The 20,830-nt window shown below is 33.4% G+C and overlaps 1 protein-coding gene and 1 pseudogene across 1 annotated transcript; one reads left to right on the top strand and one right to left on the bottom strand.

The window, feature by feature from the left end:
* The first annotated feature begins 269 nt into the window (after positions 1–269).
* LOC114729222 (vacuolar cation/proton exchanger 2-like) lies at positions 270–3,832 on the top strand (annotated as a pseudogene).
* Positions 3,833–9,105: 5,273 nt separating this feature from the next.
* On the bottom strand, positions 9,106–13,351 carry LOC114729197 (exocyst complex component SEC15A-like). Its single transcript, XM_028916174.1, is given in 5 exon segments — positions 9,106–9,529; positions 9,650–9,879; positions 10,318–12,109; positions 12,112–12,713; positions 13,113–13,351. Coding segments are annotated over 2 exon segments (2,367 nt in total). The 5' UTR covers positions 12,698–12,713; positions 13,113–13,351; the 3' UTR covers positions 9,106–9,529; positions 9,650–9,879; positions 10,318–10,328.
* Between the last annotated feature and the right edge of the window lie 7,479 nt (positions 13,352–20,830).

Below are 20,830 nucleotides of genomic sequence, written 5' to 3'. Positions count from 1 at the left end.
TGTCATCTTTTAGCTTCTGATTTAAAAAATTATCTTACTCTTTGTACCCAAAAAAAAAAAAAATCTTACTCAACTCAATACTTTATTTGTTTGGGATGACAGTTTTCTGTGTTTCTCAATCATTATAGAATCTCGACACATTCATTTACGCTTAATTAATATAACTGGTTTGACCTGAGCTTGATAGATAGTTTGATAGACTAAATATCCCCCAAACATTTATTTCTTCTTCTTCTTCATCTTCACTTTTTGTGACGCTATCAGAGAAGATGCAGTGTGTTCCGTTTATTAAACTTGGCATGCTTGCAGATGATTTCTGTAGAGAAGCCGATAAACATTTTGGCTCTACAGAATTTGTGAGACATTTCTCTGCCCGCCGAAGCATATTGCGAAGGTCAATGACGATCTTATATGTCGTTATATTTAATGGAAAAATCTACCAGCTGCTACCTTTTGGTCCCTTGGCAGTATGGCTGCATTATCTTGCTGGATTACAAGTATGCAATGCAACTTTTCAGTTCTGGAACATTCTTATTGGTCCTTGCATGCTTTGATTTGTATAATAGGAAGACATTTAGAATGGCAGTGAGGCTTTTTTCTTTGGGACCTTAAACTCATGCTGTCTCATATGTTATTACAGAATATTGTGTTATATTTGGCCTTGATGGGCATGATTCCTGTGGACGATCGACTAAACTATGCTAGTAAGCAACTGTTGAATAATCTTACCTCTCTTAGTATGTTACTATGGAGCCAGTTTAATTGATGATTTTTCTTGTGCAGGCAGCTTGCTTTGTACGTTCAAACAATAGGTACAAGTCATTGGCGATTCATTTAATTACATCTCTTAGTATTGTTTGAAGCCCCCACTCCGAAACCTGCTAATTCTTCCCCACATTTTCTTTCTGATATCTATCTTAATATTTATGCATTTCTAAATGACATTTTAACTGTATGGCTGTACATGTTGGTCCATATGCAGTGAGGGTTTATCTGCTAGCCTTGTTTGGCAATGCAACTGACATGATTGTATCAATTCATGCTCTGAGAAAGGGAATGTTTATGAATCTTTACCGGGCTCTGTCTTGTCAAACATGCTTCTGATTCCTGGATGTGCTTTCTTTACCAGTGGGATCATCCACTCTAAAAAACATTATCTGATCTCCTAATTGCCCAAGCCAAAGATCTCAGGTTTTTGTTGGAGTTTTCTGCTGTCATCTGCTCCTGCCAAATCTGGGCTGCTCTTGATGGCTGTGATGGGAACAATGCTTCCTACTGTGCTGCACTCTGCTCACCCAGAAGCCTATTTTGCAAGATCACTCTTATCTCTATCCAGATTTAGTAGCTGGATAATGCTAGTGGCATATGCCAGTTACCTTCATTTTCAACTTCAAAATAAGCAGTGTTGATGATGTTCTTACAGATAAGGTTTGTTCTTTTCATTCCCCCCCCCCCGGGCGGGGGATGTACTGACATGGATTTTAAGGTTTTATATCTAGATGGTAATATGACAGCATGAAAACAACGTTTTCCTTTTAAGTTGGTTCACGTCTTAGAGAGGGATTTTCTTACACCTTCACCTGAATGTTATCGAAAATCAAAGATCTGATGATACGTTTTTACTTATTCAACTTTATTATCCCTGTTCTGTAATTAGGAAAGTGATGAAGAGGTAGAATGTGAATTAACCAAATGGGAAGCAATAGGCGGGTTGGCTCTATTAATAGCTTGGACATTTGTACTGACAAATCACCTTGTGCATGTGATCCAGGTAATGTATTGTTAATTAAATTTTGGGAAACACATTGTAATTTAGTGTCTTTGGATCATAACTGCTATAGATGAGAGGGTATTGTGGTTTGGGTCAACATCAGACTCAACAAACATACCAAAGGCTTTGATAACTGTTATTTTGCTTCCTCTCGTGGAACATGCAGCTGCCATCACGTTTGCCATTAAGGACAGGCTGGTAATTCAGTTTTTGGAAAGCCTACACTTCAAACCCTTTTTTTTCCTTCCTTTTTCGCTTTTACTGATGCCAGGATTTACTTGATTGATTTGGTGAATTTTCTTGCAGGATTTACCCTTGAAGATTCTATCGGATCATCTACACGACTAATCATGTTTGTGGTATGTTCATAAGTTCATTGCAGAGGCTGTCCGTTAAGTTAAGGTAACGAAAAAGGCATTGACAATTCATAATTTGGTGATAATTATATTGCAGATGCCCTTCAGCGTACTTGTTGGGCGGTCCATGGGACGAGATTTGGACTTGAATTTTTCACTTTTCCAGAGAGCTGTACTTCTTATATCTGTCGTGATGGTAGCTTATGTTCTGCAGGTATGAGATTTCCTTCACTGCTGCTTTGTCTTGTCTTAATTCAGCATTTCACTCTCTGGTTTTTATTATAAGGACCTATTAATGCTTTAGACATAGAGTGTTACATTAGGAACCATAAGGTCAAGGGGAAGTTTTTACACACCTCCCGCAATGCTTGAATAAGGTCCCCCACTCGAGTCAATTCATCTATCTATATATGATAAATATCAGAACAAGAAATTTAAAATTATCATCCCTGTTACTAATTGCTTCCGACTTAAATGTTCACCTCGAAAAGTCTGTAATCCCTATTATATTGTGTCTGTTTGGATCAGCGATTGGAAAAGCAGCTTATAGAAAAAATAGCTTATGGAAAAGTGAAGTTGGTAAAAGTTAAATTGGATAAGCTGAATTGTGTTTGGATTGGAGTTCAGAAAAGTTAGTTTAAAAAAATGAAATTGGTAAAAGCTTGTTTGGATTATAGTTGAGTAAAAGTAAGTTTGGCTGAAAAATTACTAAAATGAGTATGAGTTTTAATAAATAATGAAACATGATAAAAAATTGATTTCAAACAATACAATAAAATTAAAATAAATTAATGTGAAGAAATAAAATTTAATGAGTGGATTAAATTTTAAAATTTTTAAAAAATCATAAAAAATATTTGAAATATAAAGTGAAACATAAAAAAAAAATTGAGACAATATAATGAAAAAGTGAAATTTAATGAGTGAATTAAAATTGAAAACTTTAGAGAAATCATAAAAAATATTTTAAATATAAAATGAAACATAATAAAAAAATAAATTGACATAAGATAATGAATTTAAATTAATTTAATATGAATAAATGAAATTAACTAAGCGAATTAATTTTTTTTTCTCAGGTATATAAAGTGACAAAGAAACGAAAGTGATGCTTGTGAGAGGAAAAGGCAAATAGGAGAGGAAAAAAGGATCTGACATCGCAGAACAGTTTTTCTGAATTTTTTTTTCCGCCAAAAGCTCTTCTGATTTAAGTCATAAGCTCCTTCTTGCAGCTTATAACAATTGGGCGTTCAGATAGGCTTTTTTAACATAAGCCCAATTAGTTTTAAGCTTTGCCAAACAGGTCAGATTTGCAACCTAGCTTATTTTAAAATTTAAGCTTATTTTAAGCTGCTTTTGCAACCCATTATGGTCTCTGGCACATGCCACTTGACTAAGAAGTGAGGACAAAGTACAGGCATATCAACGTTGTGTTGAAATTTCTGTGAAGAAGAATGAGAGTAACAATTAACAAGGATTGAATTTTTGGTTGTTGGATCATGGAAAAGCTTGAAAAGTTAAACGAAATCAGTGAATTGTTTTTCACTATAATTTGTTTAAATTAAAAACTCTGCAGGTTAATTCCTGTATCTTGATCTTTACACAGAATGGGAAGTCACATTATTTTAAAGGCTTGATGCTCTTTCTATGCTATTTGATTGTTGTGGCCAGTTTTTTGGAATTTGTAGATCCTTCTAGTGGGTGATCTTGGCTAAGTGTAGCCGAAAATGTATACAAAAGGATCGGTTATGACTGCGTAGCTGAAAATGACTTCAGAAATGATGCTGCCAATTTTCTTCAGGGCTTTTGATTATTTTCTACAAGGAAGGATTAGATCAGCTCCTATCACTTGTTTTTATTGGCTTCAAGAACTAAATTTGGCAATTGTAATCTAGAATATCTTATGCAGGATACGACAACAAAAAAGGTAGGATCTTTTCCATATATTTACTGATCATGATTTTGATATGTGCCATGCTTAATTATTAGAATATGTGATTATTGATTTAGGAAAAATGACATAAAAAGAAGTTTGAACTGTGAAATAACAAAAAGGAAAGTTATGAGTTGGAAATAACAAAAATGGAAGGAAAATTTAAAATGAGATTTTAAAATTGAAATATAATTACATAGATGTTTTTTATACTCAGAAAAAGAAAAGTTTTCAACGTCATCACCAGACAGGCAGTGACCCACCAGTGGCCAATAACTGTTAGCACCACAGGCACAGCATTCTGCTGGGGCTGGCGCCGGTACTCCGACCCTTGTAGGAGGCGATGGCGTCCACGGTGACCGCTGATGAGGTTTTTAGTAAGACGGTTAGATTTTTTCTTAAAAAAAAAAGGCATTTATATAAGTATACTTCAATTTCAAACCCTCAATTTAGTTTTTCTTCATTTGCAGCTCCAAGTTTTTCTTTTTGTCATTTTATATTTTCACACTTCTTTTTATGTCATTTTTTTAATTGGTTTACTTATGTAATACATTTATGCAAGTTATTGAAAGTTGCGAATCGGTCATTCACAAAGCTTACAAAGAATTCCTTAAAGAATTCAGGATTAATATTTGTAGTCCTATTTGAAATAATAGATTAAATGGAGTCAATCTTATTACACACAAGGAAGGTACTCAAAAACAAAAACCCCCCTCTTTTTCGTTGCAAGTTCGAATTTTATTTGTGCTGTAACATATGGAGAATAGTGACGTTTGGATTGAACTAGAGAACTAGTAATTCATGAATTTGAGCATTTCCTTGGCACGATAACTTAGTATTGATTTAGCTGGCAAAATAGAACTTAATATTGATTTAAACACAGTTTGAGACTCGAGTTAACAAAAAAAAGCTAAAATCTTGTCCATTAATTTTACATTAAGTTTCAGTGTAATCCCTTACATTCATAAAGTATATGTTTAGTTTTTTAGTCCTAATATCATTAGTTTTATTAACTTAAAATATGAAAAGCTTGTATGAAAAAAAAAAAGGAGATAAACCCCTTATTGATAAATTAATTGTCAAAACTTCTCCTTGTGGTCCGTGCAATTAAATTTTTCTTATGTGTAATTAATCTTTCCTATATGTAAATCAATCTTAGTATTTCGTACAAACCATCTTCTATTTATGTAACTTATTTTATGTAACTTAATTTTTTTAGATGCAGTTTATATTTTCTTGTGTAATCTGTAACATCTTTATTTTTATATATAGAATTTAATTAAACTTATAAATAAATATATTTTACTATTAAGTTAATGAAAATTTAAATATAGGCAAATTATTATTATTATTTTTAATCATGTTTGTGTGTGTGTGTGTGATATTACAGAAATAAAAAAGTATAACATGATATAGAAGTCCCACATCAACTAATTACTAGAGTGAAAGAGCTTGAGGAGCCTATATATAGGAGGTGATGGAAGGAGTTTGAAGTAAGTAAACAATTTTTGCACATATCTGAAATAATTTCATAAAAGTGTTAGTTTTAAGTTTGTTAACTGTTGAATTAGACTAAAATTTGGTCAGCCCATTTGGGACATCCAAGTCGTTAATTTCAACAATTGGATCGTTAGTTTGATCTCTGAGTTACAAGTTACCATGTACGTTTTCAACTTATTTTTTTTTATATTAGGTAGATGGAATCCTGAATAGTAAATTAGTATTTTTAAGTTCGTTCATTGTTAGATTGAACCATAGTTTGGAAAATAATATCATGATAGATAGGAAATTAAAGTCAATGGTTAGATCAATGGTTTAATTTCTGTGGTGAGAGTAACTTAGCTAATATTAAATCTATTTATCTAAATTCTTCAAAGATAGAACATAAGTTATAAATTGGGATTTTTCTATCTACGTTATGAATTTGATGATTCTAATAATATAACCTAATAATTAAATAATATTTAAGCAAGGAAAAATTTAGGAATCGAGTCTAGATCATATACATGTTCTCATTTCAAACCTTAGAAAAAGATCTTTTAAGTTAGAATTCTGAGTAAAAGTTGAAGCTTTTAGAGAAGGACTTAGATGCTAGGATTTTGTGAGTAGCTTACTCTAATACTATAAAGATAACATTTTAATTTCATTTGTAGATATAAACCCTATTATAGTGTTTTTTATGTTAGACTTTGGTTGTATTTGACTGTTAGTGAGAGACTAGGTAATTAAATTTTTATTTGTTGCATACCCTGGTATGAAATTGGTGAGTGGTTTTATAACCAATTTTTATATAAGTATATTATATTTTGTATGAACTGCCTTGTGGAATGCCATTTTAAAAAGGATTGAAATCGTTTGTATTGTTAGAAACTAATGATTATGACTATAAGGTATTATTCTGGAATTCGGTTGATTATGCATATAAATGTGTTATTGTGAACTTTTGTATCTAGTTTAGGTGGGGAAAGTAGATGATTGGAGTTATTGAGATTTATATACTTGCCACGTGGTATCGGCCTCCATACTGAACTCTATGGTTGGCTACTGTTATTGTCCCACTAGTTCTTCGAGGGACTGTAACACCCCACTAGTTCTTCGAGAGGGGACTCATCGTCCATCAAATGCTCTGTGGTCTTTAGCCGGTCCACATCACTCGTATAGTAAGCTTGTCAAGTTGGTGGAAATAAGAAGGATGTAAGAATGGATTAGGGTTCATGAATTATATATGATATAGGATCTTCATTAATATTTATATCCTTTAAATAAACAAAAAGTATGTTATCTCTTTTGAAATTATTAGTTGCATGAGATTGGCGGAAATATTTGACTTATATAGTTATTGTGAGTTTAAATGTTAAATAAATATTTATTGACTGTTATTAACTCTACATATCTCATCTAACACCTCACTAACCCATGCTACGATGTGTGATAGGTAGAGATTTAGTTATTGAGACGTTGTCTCACTTTCATTGTTTTACCATTTTCAGGAAACAATATATCAATAGGATTTTCAGGAAAGACTCCTAAGGCTCAATAGCTACGGCTGACAGTATAGAGCTTCTGGACGTCACTTTATTCAATCTTTTAGTATATTGCCATGCATCAGGACTGCATTTGGATCTTATTTTATCTTTTCATATTTTTATGTTGTTTGTCTTGATGAACGTATTGCATTTTCTATTTTTGGTTTTTTTTTGTTGGGACACTGGCTTGAAATGCTGGTAGTGAGCTTGAGGCCCTTAGGTTGCGTGTAGTTGTATTATTTGTGAATCCACAATGCGATAATGTCAATTTCTATAAGTTTAATCCTTGTTAGTATTGATTAAAATAGTTAAATCTGAACTACTATTATAATTTATTAATTAGAGGCGTGTTGTTTTAGAACCATATTAGCTATGACTAATTTTTTCTAACATGGTTTGCATACGAATGTGCTATATGATAGTATTTGTTGATTATAGATATAAATTATTTATTTTTCTAACCATGATAGTCTTGATTGAGATCGAATGTCTTTCTATCATAGCTAGCCCCTTATTAATGTGATTACTTATAAATAACCATGATAGGGTATGTATATTTATTGGTTTATTTCCTTTCCATCATAGTTAGTTCTAGTTATGTAAGTGACAAATTTACATAATCCATCATTCTAGACATCATTTACCAATTAATGTAATAAGAAATTTATTCCCAATTTTTCTTATATTAAAATCATTTTTGTTAGCATTTAATTGCGAAATCATTTAAATATATTCCTTGAGTTTTTATATTAACAATGTTGATATTAAGAAACTAAAAATATAATTTATAAATTTAAAAACATACAAAATTAGAACGTCATATGTATATTTTGATTAAAAAAAAGTTAAAATGCGTGCAGAACCCTGAATTTTTTTTTAAAGTGCGATTAGTACCCTAAACTAATGTAATGAAATTGGTGTAATTCCACACCAAAGTAACAGAATAAAAAAACGTCTGTTTTCTCCCTTGCCACATAAGCATTTTGCTTTTCTAAGAATGACACCTAATTGCAAAAATTTCCACCTGGGCATCAACAAGCTCATTGATGGTCAAATCAGGGTTTGCATAGTCCCCCTCGTCGGCTGACAATTTCACCTCTTGGACAGCACGTACGCCCGCCCATTCCTCGTATCTAGTGAGTATATGTGCCCAATCGCATCATCAGTGTCTCTATTGAAAAGTCGCAGATCTAAGATCTTCCGAGAACTTGCTCACCTTTCTCTTCCTCAGATCCCGTAGGTCAATTTCGCCACACATCGCCTTTTGGGAAACCATAAAAAGGCAGTTGTCACCGGCCAAGACCTCAACACTATGAGAACGGCGGAAAATGACGGATCTAAGCGTAAAGGAAAACACATCCTCGTCGGGCTTCCAAAGCATGCCCTTATTGCAGCTTATGTAAATGCAGCCTTGGTTAAACGTCCTCCCTCACTCACGATGGCAATACTCTGGCTAACAAGATATACATCTTTAACGGCTTCAAAAGGTGCAAATTTCATATCCCTTTAGGGGGACCATCCGCGATGAATCTAGATATAAATGACTCCGCAACAATCTTTTTTTTTTTTTTTCCACACACAGGTGAAAGCTTTCCTTTTTGTTTTGCTCATACATAGTGGGAAAATTTTGTAATTACATGTCATGGTTAAAAAAAAAGAAAAGCCAAATGCTTACCTGGCAAGGAAGAAAACAGATGTTTTTCACCCTGTTAGTTTGGGATGAAACTGCACGAATTTAATAACATTACAGGTTAAATTGCACCACAAAATAGTTCAAGAGTGTTAAACACCTTGAAAAATAATTCGAAATGCCAGACATACCTTAACCCTAAAAAAAAAAAACTTTTTATAATTTCACCTAATCGTTAATGAAACACCAATAGTTTTTTTTCCCCCCTTATCATCAAATCCTTATAGCTTCACATTACTTTAATAAGGTCCCTATAATTATTTTTCCAGTCCCTATAATTGCAAACGACTTGTAAAAAATAACTTGTTAATCCTGGCCCCAAGGAGAAAAAAAAAATAGCCTTATCATAATAAGTCAAATCACTCCAACTAATCTAATTGTTACATTGTGCCCACATCGAATGTGCAAGATGACCTCTATACATTGCCATTTATGCTGCCCCACTCATCAGATAATCTCAACATGTTATCAGCATTTGAGCCAGTTCCTTCTATCTCAGGAGCTTCGTTCATGACGTTAATTTCTATTGAATCTTTGGATTTACTATCAAATTTGCTAACAACTTTCGACTTATGGCCAGACTTCGTGGATACACCATTTCATTCGCTAGATGCAGATCCTCCACTGCCAACATTTAGGATTCAAAATCGAAGTATCAAATACTGGACTGCAAATAAATTAATTTCTGATCTTAGCAAACCTCTTGGAAAAAGCATCCGCATTCCATCTCTTAGTTGATTAAGCATGTATTGTCTGCAACAATAACATCAAGAATCACCAAAGTTAACCGAATTAAACAAATCCAACTGAAACACAACTGAAAATATTCAACTCGGAAATTTTGAGGAATTAAGATGGGGGAGAAAAAACTACCTTGGACAATTTGGTACCGGAACAAGGATCATACTCTCAGTCCCACAAGGTCTCTGATCCTTTATTGTCTCTAGCATTTAACAGAGAACGGAAATAGGGCTGAGAGAACTACTTTATGGCAGGGACGGGGGCAGGGAAACTCCCCTGCCCTGCAAAATCATCAACCCCGACGACATACATTGGTGCACTTTCTAAGATTCTGAATCAACCAGAACAAACTACCATTTTTCCTGTCAATTGAACGAACTGGTTTGTCAAAATAACGACCTACGACACTTGTATCTCAAGTGATGCAAACAGAAATACTTCCACGTCGAGAAAAAACAAGATTAATTGTACAAGACACTGAGCTGGGAAAAAAAAAAATCTGTTTATTCATCAGCAGGCAATAGTGCGCAGAGCTTAATATTCATATAAGCAAAGCTTTGGCGCCAGTGAACTACCCTAAATCCCTAACGACCAATTTGCGCTCATAGGGATAAATCACCATATTTCAAGAACAGAATGGTGCAAAATAACGGAGTCAGAAGCAGATAAATTTAAGCAATGCGCATGTGGCTGTGAAAATAAATTATGGGATAAGAACTTAACTATTACTTCAAAATCTAAGCATCCACATGAGACGAATTCTACAAATATGACCTACTCTGAATGAAAGAATAAATTACCATGTGGAGCATCAATTGAAATCTTTTAGTCGTTTTTTGAGCAAGTCCATTGATTTCTTTCTAGCACTCTGCTTTGCATGTTTATTTGAAAGGCTTCCAAAAATTCCATCTGGAGCATCCTTGAATTTGTCACATATTGCAGCAACAGTCTTGTAATCCAAAGCATAGTAGTTTTCCTCTCTTATAGCAGGGTTCATGAAGTCCTCAGGTTGACTGCTTAGCAAAAGATTGATCAGTTGTCGTGCTTCTACCAAGCAACTCTTAAAACTACCTTCCTTGTAAAGTTCATCCAATCCAGCGGTATGAAACCTCTCATCTGCAAAAGTCTCTAATGTCAGAAGGTCATTGTCAATACCCATAACAGCATTCGCATTAAATCTCTTGACGCTATCACTAAGGAAAGCTGCCACAATAGAATTGGAAATATGCTCAAGTGCTCCAACCCCTACTGCATACACAGCATCCAAGGGTAAAATTTGCTGCGCCGCAGACATAACAGAGTCAAGGCAATAGATCACTTCATTCATATAGTTATTTCCATGCTGCCTTATCTCATCTGAAGTCCAATTAACATTTTCCGTGATAGCCATGAACCCATCTACATTTTTGTTCACCAAATTCAGAAGAGCAACGTAAGCTGCATCTCTTGATGTCTTCAGTTCCACTTTTGCAGATAAAGTAGCTTGATGGCTCTCAACTGACCGAATTGGGATACCACATAATTGAGCAGCATGTTGAAGAAAAAAATCACAAGCCCTTTCAAGAACAGATATGTTTGCAGCAATCTGCATGGCCTGAGACGCATTAATATTGCTGCTATTTATAGTATCAATTAATATCTTGTTTAATACATCAATCAAGAACTTGTCCAAATACTTCCTTACAATACCATAAAAGTTCATATGAACACCATAAGATAAGTAGTCAACAGATCCTTTGATAAAGGATCTCACAATGCGACAAGTATCTGGGACCATGGATGAGAATGGTGCAACATATGGAAAATCCGGCAATATATCTGAAGTTTGAAGATTAAATGACAGAACATTATTCTCATAATCAGTATCCTTTTTTATTATCATCTGCTTATAGACATCATTGCCAAGCACATCAACAATTTGTTGCCGACATTCTTCCAAAAGATGTGCATGATATTTGTCACAGTTGTTATCAAGTACCTCAAGAAGTGGACCGACATCATATCCATACTGCCTAAGAGTAGAAGCCAGAAGTGTGACATGGTCCTTCACAAGGAGAATGTGGGTAGCAGAGTCCATACAAGAGAATTGCTCATTCAACAATGAAGTAATTTTAGCCACAGCAATTTCCCACATTTTTTCAACCTGATCAGCTACCAAGAGGCCCTTAGCAGTTCGCAGGACCCTGTCCTCCACTATAAAGTGCCCTGCCATTTGAGCAAAAAATGTTTGGTATGATTCAACAAAAGGTTGTGTCGAAGACACTTCCAAGTCTGATTTCAACTGCAACACTCTGTTCTTGTAGTAATATTCACGAAACTTTTCTGAGATTCTCAGGCAATCATGAATATGACAAGCGCGATAAAGAGGAGTAAGATCAAACATTAAAACAGAATCTTCATCAAACTCTTCAACATCCAAGGTATACGTTAGATCCCCAGCCCCAGAAATATTTTGCTCCTCAGCCTTTCTTTGCTGTTGTAGCATTTCCTCATCTCTCTGCCGAGCTGAAACAGTACGACCAATGGCTGTTTGTCCAATATTTTTGGCAGAACTCCTTATCTGGACCAGCCATTCATTAACCTGACTACATACTTTTTCTCAATGTGTAATTTTATTACAGGAATTCTCTGCTCTATAACCATTTTGAGTTTCTGGACAGGAATATTTTGCAAGTAATCTTTCTCTAATAAATCCAAAGTTTTAAAAGCAGGATAGAACTGGCCTTCAGAAATGTGATTGTTGCACTTTACACAAAGCTCCAACACCTGAATACAATGCTTTGACAGTTTTATAGCTTCAGTAACATTCTTCTTTATCTCATAAGAATCAAGAAGTTCCTCAAGATTAACAAGAAGGGCATTTCCAACCTGCTGCAACTTACAGTTATCACTTTGGAGCTCACTCTTGAGCTCTTCAGCATCAAGTAACACACCACGGAGCTCATCAACCGCAAGGATGAACTCATCATAATGTGCCTTACACATTTCCTCAATTTCAGCTCCTTTTTTCTTCATAACATAATTCAGCTGATTAAGAAGCCCTTCAGGTCGCCCCATTTCAAAGGCATGCCTAACAAGAGGACCGACATCATCTCCATTCACAATCAAATTTGCTAAAACCATGTCATCTCCTGTATCTCCGTTCTCTATGACAGTTCTCCTCTTTGTTTTCATATCCATTCTTTTACATATATTCCTGTGAAAGGGAAACATAGAACTTATTATGGACCAAATAATACTTCAACCATTTCCGCAGATTACCTACTCCAAAACTCAAAACAAATATGTAAAAGCAACTCTGGCCCAACCCCCCCCCCCAAAAAAAAAGTAATACTCACAAGAAAGAAGCAAGAGAAAACTGAAAAGGAGTTCCTAACATAAACAAACATCTTTTTTTGGCAGCGAACCGAACCGAACTTAACCGAATCATTTTGGTTCGGTTTGGTTGAAACCGTTTTAGAACTCAGGAACGAGGAAACAGCGAAGCAGAGCAGAGTGGCCAAATTCCTTCTCCTTTCTTAATAAAACCACAAATTTGAAACTCAAACCCAGAAAAAGGAAGTTGAGAGGCTTGAGACTTGCGAGTTGCGACTACCTGGGGGATCAAGTTGAGATACGACTCACGACTTGCAACGAACAGATGGATTACGCCGAGACGAGACTGGCGACTCTTGACCACTTGAGGAATTTCGTTGACCAGAGACTAAGGCCGAGATATGAGATTAAAGGAAGGGGAGAGCAATCATAAGGAGCACCGGATCAAAGCATTAGATGGAGCCGTGAGGATTGGGTCGATTTGGGAGTGACGGAGAAGAATCCAACGCGGCGGCGAGGGTTTGAGGAGAGTGAAGAGGAAGCACTATAGAGTGAAGTTGGAGCTGTGGAGTATCGGGAAAGAGTTTTTTTTTTTTTTACCCAAAAAAATACTTACGTAATTATTATAAAATAATTTTTAAAAAGTTAATTCAAACACCCACATCATTCAAGCTAAAAAACAAATTTTAAAAAAACTTATAAAAATAAAAATAGTGACTCCCCCCTAAAACTTAGGGGTATTTGGACACCCTAAAAAATGCTTTTTAAAATCACTTTTCTGTAAATTGAGATAAACCCCTCTACATATTCAATTCGTATATCGTAAAAATATTTTTAAAATCTTTTTTAAAATCATAGTTTTGGTTCTATCCAAATACCCTCTTAATATATTTCACCATTTTTGTAGTCCTGGTGTTACCTCACCAAATGAAAAAAAAAAAAAAGGTTTGCTCAACTAATAGGAACAAGTTCTCATCTCAGTTGGGGAAATATCTTGCCTCAAAAAATTTGTGATTATATTAGTTCTTATTGCATTAACATTTCTTCTAAAGAGTTCTTAAAAAAAATACCTTTGACTTTTAAAAATTTCAAATCAGTCTTATTTACTATACACTAATAACATTTCAAAAATAAGTAATAACATATTTTTGTAATTGTTTCTAATTTAAGATTTTAAAATTTTAAAAGTATTTTTTTGGAATTTTTTTATCTATTGGTGGGAAGGGAAGATCAAAATCCACTGTCTTTCTTCCTCTGGACAAAGTGAGGTTAGGAATTCATCCAACAAAATGTATCAATCAAGCCATATTTTATTGGCCGAATAAGTTTGGAGAATCTTTTCCTCTTAACCTTAATCTTTGCATCAGGATCCTTGTTTTTAGGAACTTTATCAGTAGTTCCTAGATTTGGAAAGGGCTACCAGTGCAAGTTCATGAGATCGCCACCAAATTAAAATGTAGGGTTGGCAAGGGCCCTGACATTTAGCCTAACCACTTTTTTTTTTTGGGTGCCAATGCAATAAGCCTCTGCAATTACACTAAAACTCCTTCATGTAGCAGGCCTTTTACTGCATGCATCTTTTACCTGGAATCCCGTTCGATGGAATGCTCCTTTATCCAAAAGCTTCTAGAAATTATACATTCAAAGAAGACTTCAAACGTTTCCTTCGCCCTTTTCTTATTGCTACAAGAACCTCAGGTCCATCATGAAAGTTTCTATGGACAATCTCCCCTAGATGCCCCTCTAGAATTACAAATGAAATCATTTATAAATATGTTTTACGTAATTCAAGATAAAAATTTTCTTATATATTTATTTTGTATTATATAAATTATGATTGAAAAGCTATTTATAAGTTATTCAAAAAGATAAACAATTGTTTTCCATATGAAAATTGCTTCACAATGCTATTACTACCTTCAGTTCTTAATATAAAAACTAATTGAATTGAATTTAATTTTAAATATAAGACTTAATCTATTTTGTCTTTTATCTTTTCCTAAAATATTCCTATTGCTTTTAAGGAGTTCCCACCAAGAAATAATTCCAATTATTCAATACACATAATTGAATAGGATAATTTAGAGAGATTAATACACATTCATGACAAATAGCTAATTTAATTATTTTTTTAGTGTCTTTAATTAAGTATTTAGTGTTTATATTAACACCAGAAGATAGTACTACTCAAGATATTCTTCAAAAAGCACCAATTGAATACTTGTGGCCTTTCTTCTTTTGGACTCTTTTTGGATGTCAACAAGAAGACCTTGGGAACAAATCCTGTCATCATGGTTTTCTCCTCATCCCTCATCATCTCTAACTCTTGTCCATTCAAGTGATCTAAGACCTTATAATGCGCTACAACACCAAGCTATTAAAAATGAATCTTTACCATCCAAGTGTTGTGATCCTAACCGCAAATTTTTGACCTCTACTACTTCTTGATTACAGCTTGGTGGGAAACATTTTCATCATTCCCTCATTGACTATGGAGGAAAGCTTTGATATTCATTCTCGTTTTGCTGATTTCATTATATGAAATAGATATTCAATTAGGTAGCTTCGTCTTCATTCCAAGGGGGGTAAGGCAAAAATAACTCTGTTTGTTTTTAAACAATATAGTACCTTTTTAAACATGAACTTATCTCTATTTAGATTTTTTTTTCATTTTGTTGCATCTACTATAAAATTTCTTTGTATGTGTGTTATTTTTGGATGTGGATCATCGTTTTATATATTTAATTTGGTAAGATCTTTTTAAGTTTATGTAGTTTCAAATTTCATTAGAAGTTTTTATTATATGTTTTTGCATAGATTTATTTTGTAGGTTTCAAGCTATAGAAGTTGATTTGACTCTTAAATTAGAAAAAGAATTTGATAATCTAGAGGAGGCATGGAAGTTTTGGAATGGATATGCCTATAGAGTAGGCTTTAGTGCAAGGAAAAATGGGCCAACAAAGAGTAAGAAAAATGAAAAAACAATTATTGTATATAGATATGTGTGTTCAAAAAAGGGTAAACGAAGGCTAGATAAAAGGTATGCCTCAGCTACCAATCATTGTCATGAGACCAGGATCAACTGTAAAGCTAGAATGATAGTTAATTTAATACAAGGTAAATTCAAGATTACTAGCTTTATGGAAGAGCATAACCACCCGTTCCGTCTTCAACGAAATGTGCATACGATGAGGTCTTAAAGGAAAATAAGTAATGTGCAAGCAAATAAGATTGATTTGGCTCAAGATGCTGGGCTTAAACAAAAAGAAACATTTGACCTTATGAGGAAGCTAGCAGGTAGTTGAGCTAATCTTGGTTTCACTTAAGTTAATATGAAAAAGTATTTGAAAGTTAAACGAAAAAAAAGTATGAAGGATGGGGAAGTTGGATGCTTATTGACCTATTTTGAAGAGTAGATTACCGAGAACCCTTCATTTTATCATTTATACCAACTTGATATGGAAAATCAAATTACAAATATTTTTTGGGGTGATACTCATATGGTTGTGGATTATGCTTATTTTGGAGATGTAATTTCATTAGATACCACATACTACACAAATTGTATTTAGAGGCCTCTTGCCATGTTTTTAAGTCTCAATTATTATAGAGGAATTGTAATTTTTGGTATAGCTTTGTTGTATGATGAAACCACAGAATTATTCAAGTAGTTTTTAGAGACTTTCCTGAAAGCAAACAAGCAAAAAAGACTTGCAACAATTTTTACCGACCAAGATCAAGTAATGGGAGGAGTACTATATGAAGTTATTCCTAAAGTGAAACATGCATTTTGCACATTTCATATTGGGCAAAATGGAATAAAACATTTAGGAAACAAGCTAAAGGGTGGTTCATATATTAGGTGTACCTTCAATAAGTGTATGTCTACTATTAAAGATGAATCACAATTTGAAGAAGCATGGGCTACTTTAATATCATCATTCAATTTGAAAGACAACTTATGGTTAAAGTCCATATATGAAATCAAAGAGAAATTAGCATAGTGTTATATGAAGTGCTCTATTACTCTGGGTATACATAGCACACAAATAAGTAAAAGTGTTAATGTAAATATCAAGAACATTACAGACCCAAGTGTTGATATTAGTTGTTGTAGATAAGAGGTATAATGAAATTAAATATGAGTTTGATGAAAGGGGAAAAAAACCACAATTGATAGTCCAAGTTCACCTATGTTGCAACAACTTGCTGATATTTACATCACCTCAATGTTAGAATTGTTCCAAGAGCTATTAGATCCTTTTTTTTTTTTTGCCACATGTATTTCCTCTCGAGATGAGAAAAGTCCATTGTTCACATATATTGGTACCATGGTTAATGAAGACAAAAAGTGGACATTAACATTTAATCCCAAGAAAGATTCCATATGGTACAGTTGTAGGCATTTTGAATCTATCAAGATATTATGTTGTCATGCTTTAAAAATATGAGTTAATGAAGTGAGGAAACTACTAGGAAAATATATTTTGAAAAGATGGACCAAAGATGCAAGAGATGGTGTGATACATGATATTCGAGGAAATGAAATACTAGTGGATCCTAAGCTTTAAGGCACACAATCACTTATAGACAACTACGTCATATGATGATACAGCTAGCAGCTAAAATGTCTGATTGCCCAAAGACTTCTACTTTTGTGCTAAACTTTATTATAAAACTTCACAAAGAAGTAAGAGACTTTCATTTAAGGATAAGGAATTCAAATGATGGCAACAAACAAGAAGAAGATAAAAGTACCAAAGAAGGGGAAACCAAGGAAAAAAAGATGGAGTTATAGTGTAAATAGTCGAAAGGAATTAAAAAGAGAGATGGAACTAAGAGGAAAAAAAGATTTAAGAATTTCATGAGCATCTTGAAAAGACAAATAGGTCTATAAATGAGGTAAAATGTGAGCATTCAAATGCTCCAATTCCATGTTCTACACCGCCAACATTGCAAGCACTACCTCAAGTGCAATCATTCACCAATATGTTGATAGTGAGTTTTTATGGCAAAAAAAAAAACGAAATGTTCTTTGTGACTCGTTTTGTTAGTATGTATCAATAAGTTAGATGTATAAAGCTTTTAAGTGTTAATAATATGTGTATTTTTTCTTTGTAATTTATAGGCTCCCTTAGATTGTCCAACACCATCACTAGAAATATTAGAAGAAGAAGAATTTTTGTTGTCAAGTTAAAAAAAAAAAAAGAGCAGAGATAGAAATGTGCACAAGTCAAGGAGAAAATGTCATTTTTATTAAAATCAATATGAATATTACATCAGGATGCCAAATACAATTGCCACTCTCTAATAAACTTTCTATTAAATCATATACACAAATTTTTTATGACCCTATACTAATATCTACACTTTTTTTCTTTCTTCCTTTTTGTTAGGTGAAAGTCCATGTACCATAATAGCATCAACAATGTCCAAACAGTCTCTAGTAGGTGAAGGTCTATCTTCTAAAACTTCAACAATTTCCAATCAATCCCTAGAAGGTAAAAGTCTAATTTTTGACAACTTCAACAATATTTAGTTAGCATGGAGGACCAAGCTGCCACTATCTACAATAACAATTCAAATCTAGCAATTCAATCATTCAATCCACCAAGTTATTTTTTTGATAAAGTCAATCCAATAAGTTATATTTTGTATGACATCACAGCAAACTGTATTTTCTTTCATGCGACAACAAGTTCTATTTTGTTAACTATGGAAGAAAATTGTGTTTTGTTTAATATATAGCATGTTTTTGTTAATAAACCTCCTTTTAATGAATCAAAAAGATATTGCATGAACATAACAAAGCCACACTAGAATATTGTCAATTTCCACCTAAAGGTACAAAGAAATTCCCCCCTTGATTAGAAACTTGAGCTGTGAAAAGTGAGAAAGAGGCACACACCTCATAACAAATTAGACGGTGATGCCTCATAGAGTTCTCTATACAAAAATGATTATCACACAAGATAACTGAATAACAGGACCCTGCAGTGTATAAAACATTTTTTTCACTAAAGAAAACCCCAGTAGGAATGTGTGCACTGAGCAATTTATTTCTAGAATAATTTATTTGCCTGCTAAGCCGTACACATATTAATGAACTCTATTTACAAACGAGTGAAAGTAACCATAAAAATATTACAAACTTTGAATCAGTTTTTGCCCCCTAAATCTTGTAATATGCTCATAACTAGTAATCTACTCTATCTTAAATTTAATAGATAAACCTGTACAAGCAATCATCTTTTTTTTTTTTGGTTTGGGGGAAGGGGAACATATTGAAAAGCTTGAATGACAAAAATAAATAAATAAACTCAAAATGTCAACTAAACAAAATGTCAGAGAACCTGTATTGAAGAATTTATAATCAACATAATACTCAAAAACCAGAATTGAAAAAGCATCAACCCCAAGAGCTATTTTAATCAATGTAGATTAGTGCCATGTCACTAGAATGCATATGTTTTAGTGCTATATTTACATTATCTATTCACACTAAAAGAGGCAATAAAAAAAAGAACTTAATTGTGACAATGTGAGAAATAGGAGGTTGACACGTAATAATTTGAATCAAGGCTAACCAAATTGATATGTTTGCAAGGCTGAAAGACTAGAGAGATCAAAAGTATATTATTCCACCAACTATAAAACTAGTGAGATGTAAGAACTCAGAGATCATTCTACCCAAAGTCTAACACACTCAATACTACTCAAGAATCATACTAATTCATCCCCCATTGTACATATATCAGTGACCATATCTCAATTGCATGTAGTAAAGGAATGTAATATTTAACATAGAAAGTATGGGGGAAGTGAGTTTATATGGAAGTAAGCCATATTCATATCCAGGCCAATCAACCAGATACCATCTATTATTGATCCAAAGATGGTTAATGTACTGTGTCTTTCCTGCAAAAATTAATCATATAGTTAACATTATTATTGGGCACACAGTCGAAACAAAAGTCAATTATCGACAAGTTTAAAATTTTTGCTTCTCATTTTCATCCACCTCAACAAAATTAATGATTCAAATTCATGTTAATTTAATACATAACAATTAATTAAATAGAAGGGGAAAAATGAGAATAAGAAGAAGTAGAGTGCAGAAAGATTACAACTTCATCAACTCCATCTGGCACAGATAGGTAAAACATGGAGGAAGAATTGCGATATTCATACATAACCAACAAAATGCTTTAAACACAGCAATGGAGATCCTCTCAGTGTGCCTCATGCTGTTCGAACTTCCACAGAAATAGGAAACAAGAATTCATAACTACTACTACTAGGGATTCGGCAGAATGTGGAATTGAATGGACGATTAGGATTATAACAAAACAGACAGTTTAGATGCGATCTTAAAATCCTCATTACATGTCTCTTTTTTAGCTGTTAGATCTATTGGAACGATGAGATTTAGAAATGAGGAGAGATGAGCAGAAAACTGATGATGAGAGGATCTACTCCCCTAAAAGCAACGCCTCTTTATCTCTCGTCCTTGGATCGGACGCATAGGACTCCTTGGCAGGATATATGTGTTTTTGCTGAAATGTCAAACCTTTCTTTGATGTTTCTATTCATTATGCTTCAACCAGTTTATTAAGTCAACTATGTAATTTGTTTTTAGAGTTAATATAATCTTTAATCTCTTAAATTTGCTATCATTTCATTTTGATTTTGGTCCATCATGTTTCAAATCATAAGTTTTGATTTTTTTTTAGAGGCAAAATGGTCTAGGTTTTTGTTAAAATATATTGACTAATATTTTAAATAAAAAAAATTGAGGGACCAAAACTTATGATTTGAAATTTGAAAAACTAAAACTAAAATGAAAAGAAACTTAAGGGACCAAAAATTATATTAACCCTTATTTTTATGTCCTACTGTTTTTTCTTCTCAGTAACCTCTGACATTTATTTTGATTTTAATATACTTGAAGTAATAAATTCAAAACCAAATGGAGAAATCACAAATAGGTAGCACAAT

Source organism: Neltuma alba, unplaced genomic scaffold (genome assembly GCF_004799145.2).
Source record: "Neltuma alba isolate B1F8T4 unplaced genomic scaffold, ASM479914v2 tig00012615_pilon, whole genome shotgun sequence".
Taxonomy (NCBI): domain Eukaryota; kingdom Viridiplantae; phylum Streptophyta; class Magnoliopsida; order Fabales; family Fabaceae; genus Neltuma; species Neltuma alba.
The sequence above is the reverse complement of the archived record's forward strand: the minus strand, read 5'-3'. Positions and strand labels throughout refer to the sequence as shown.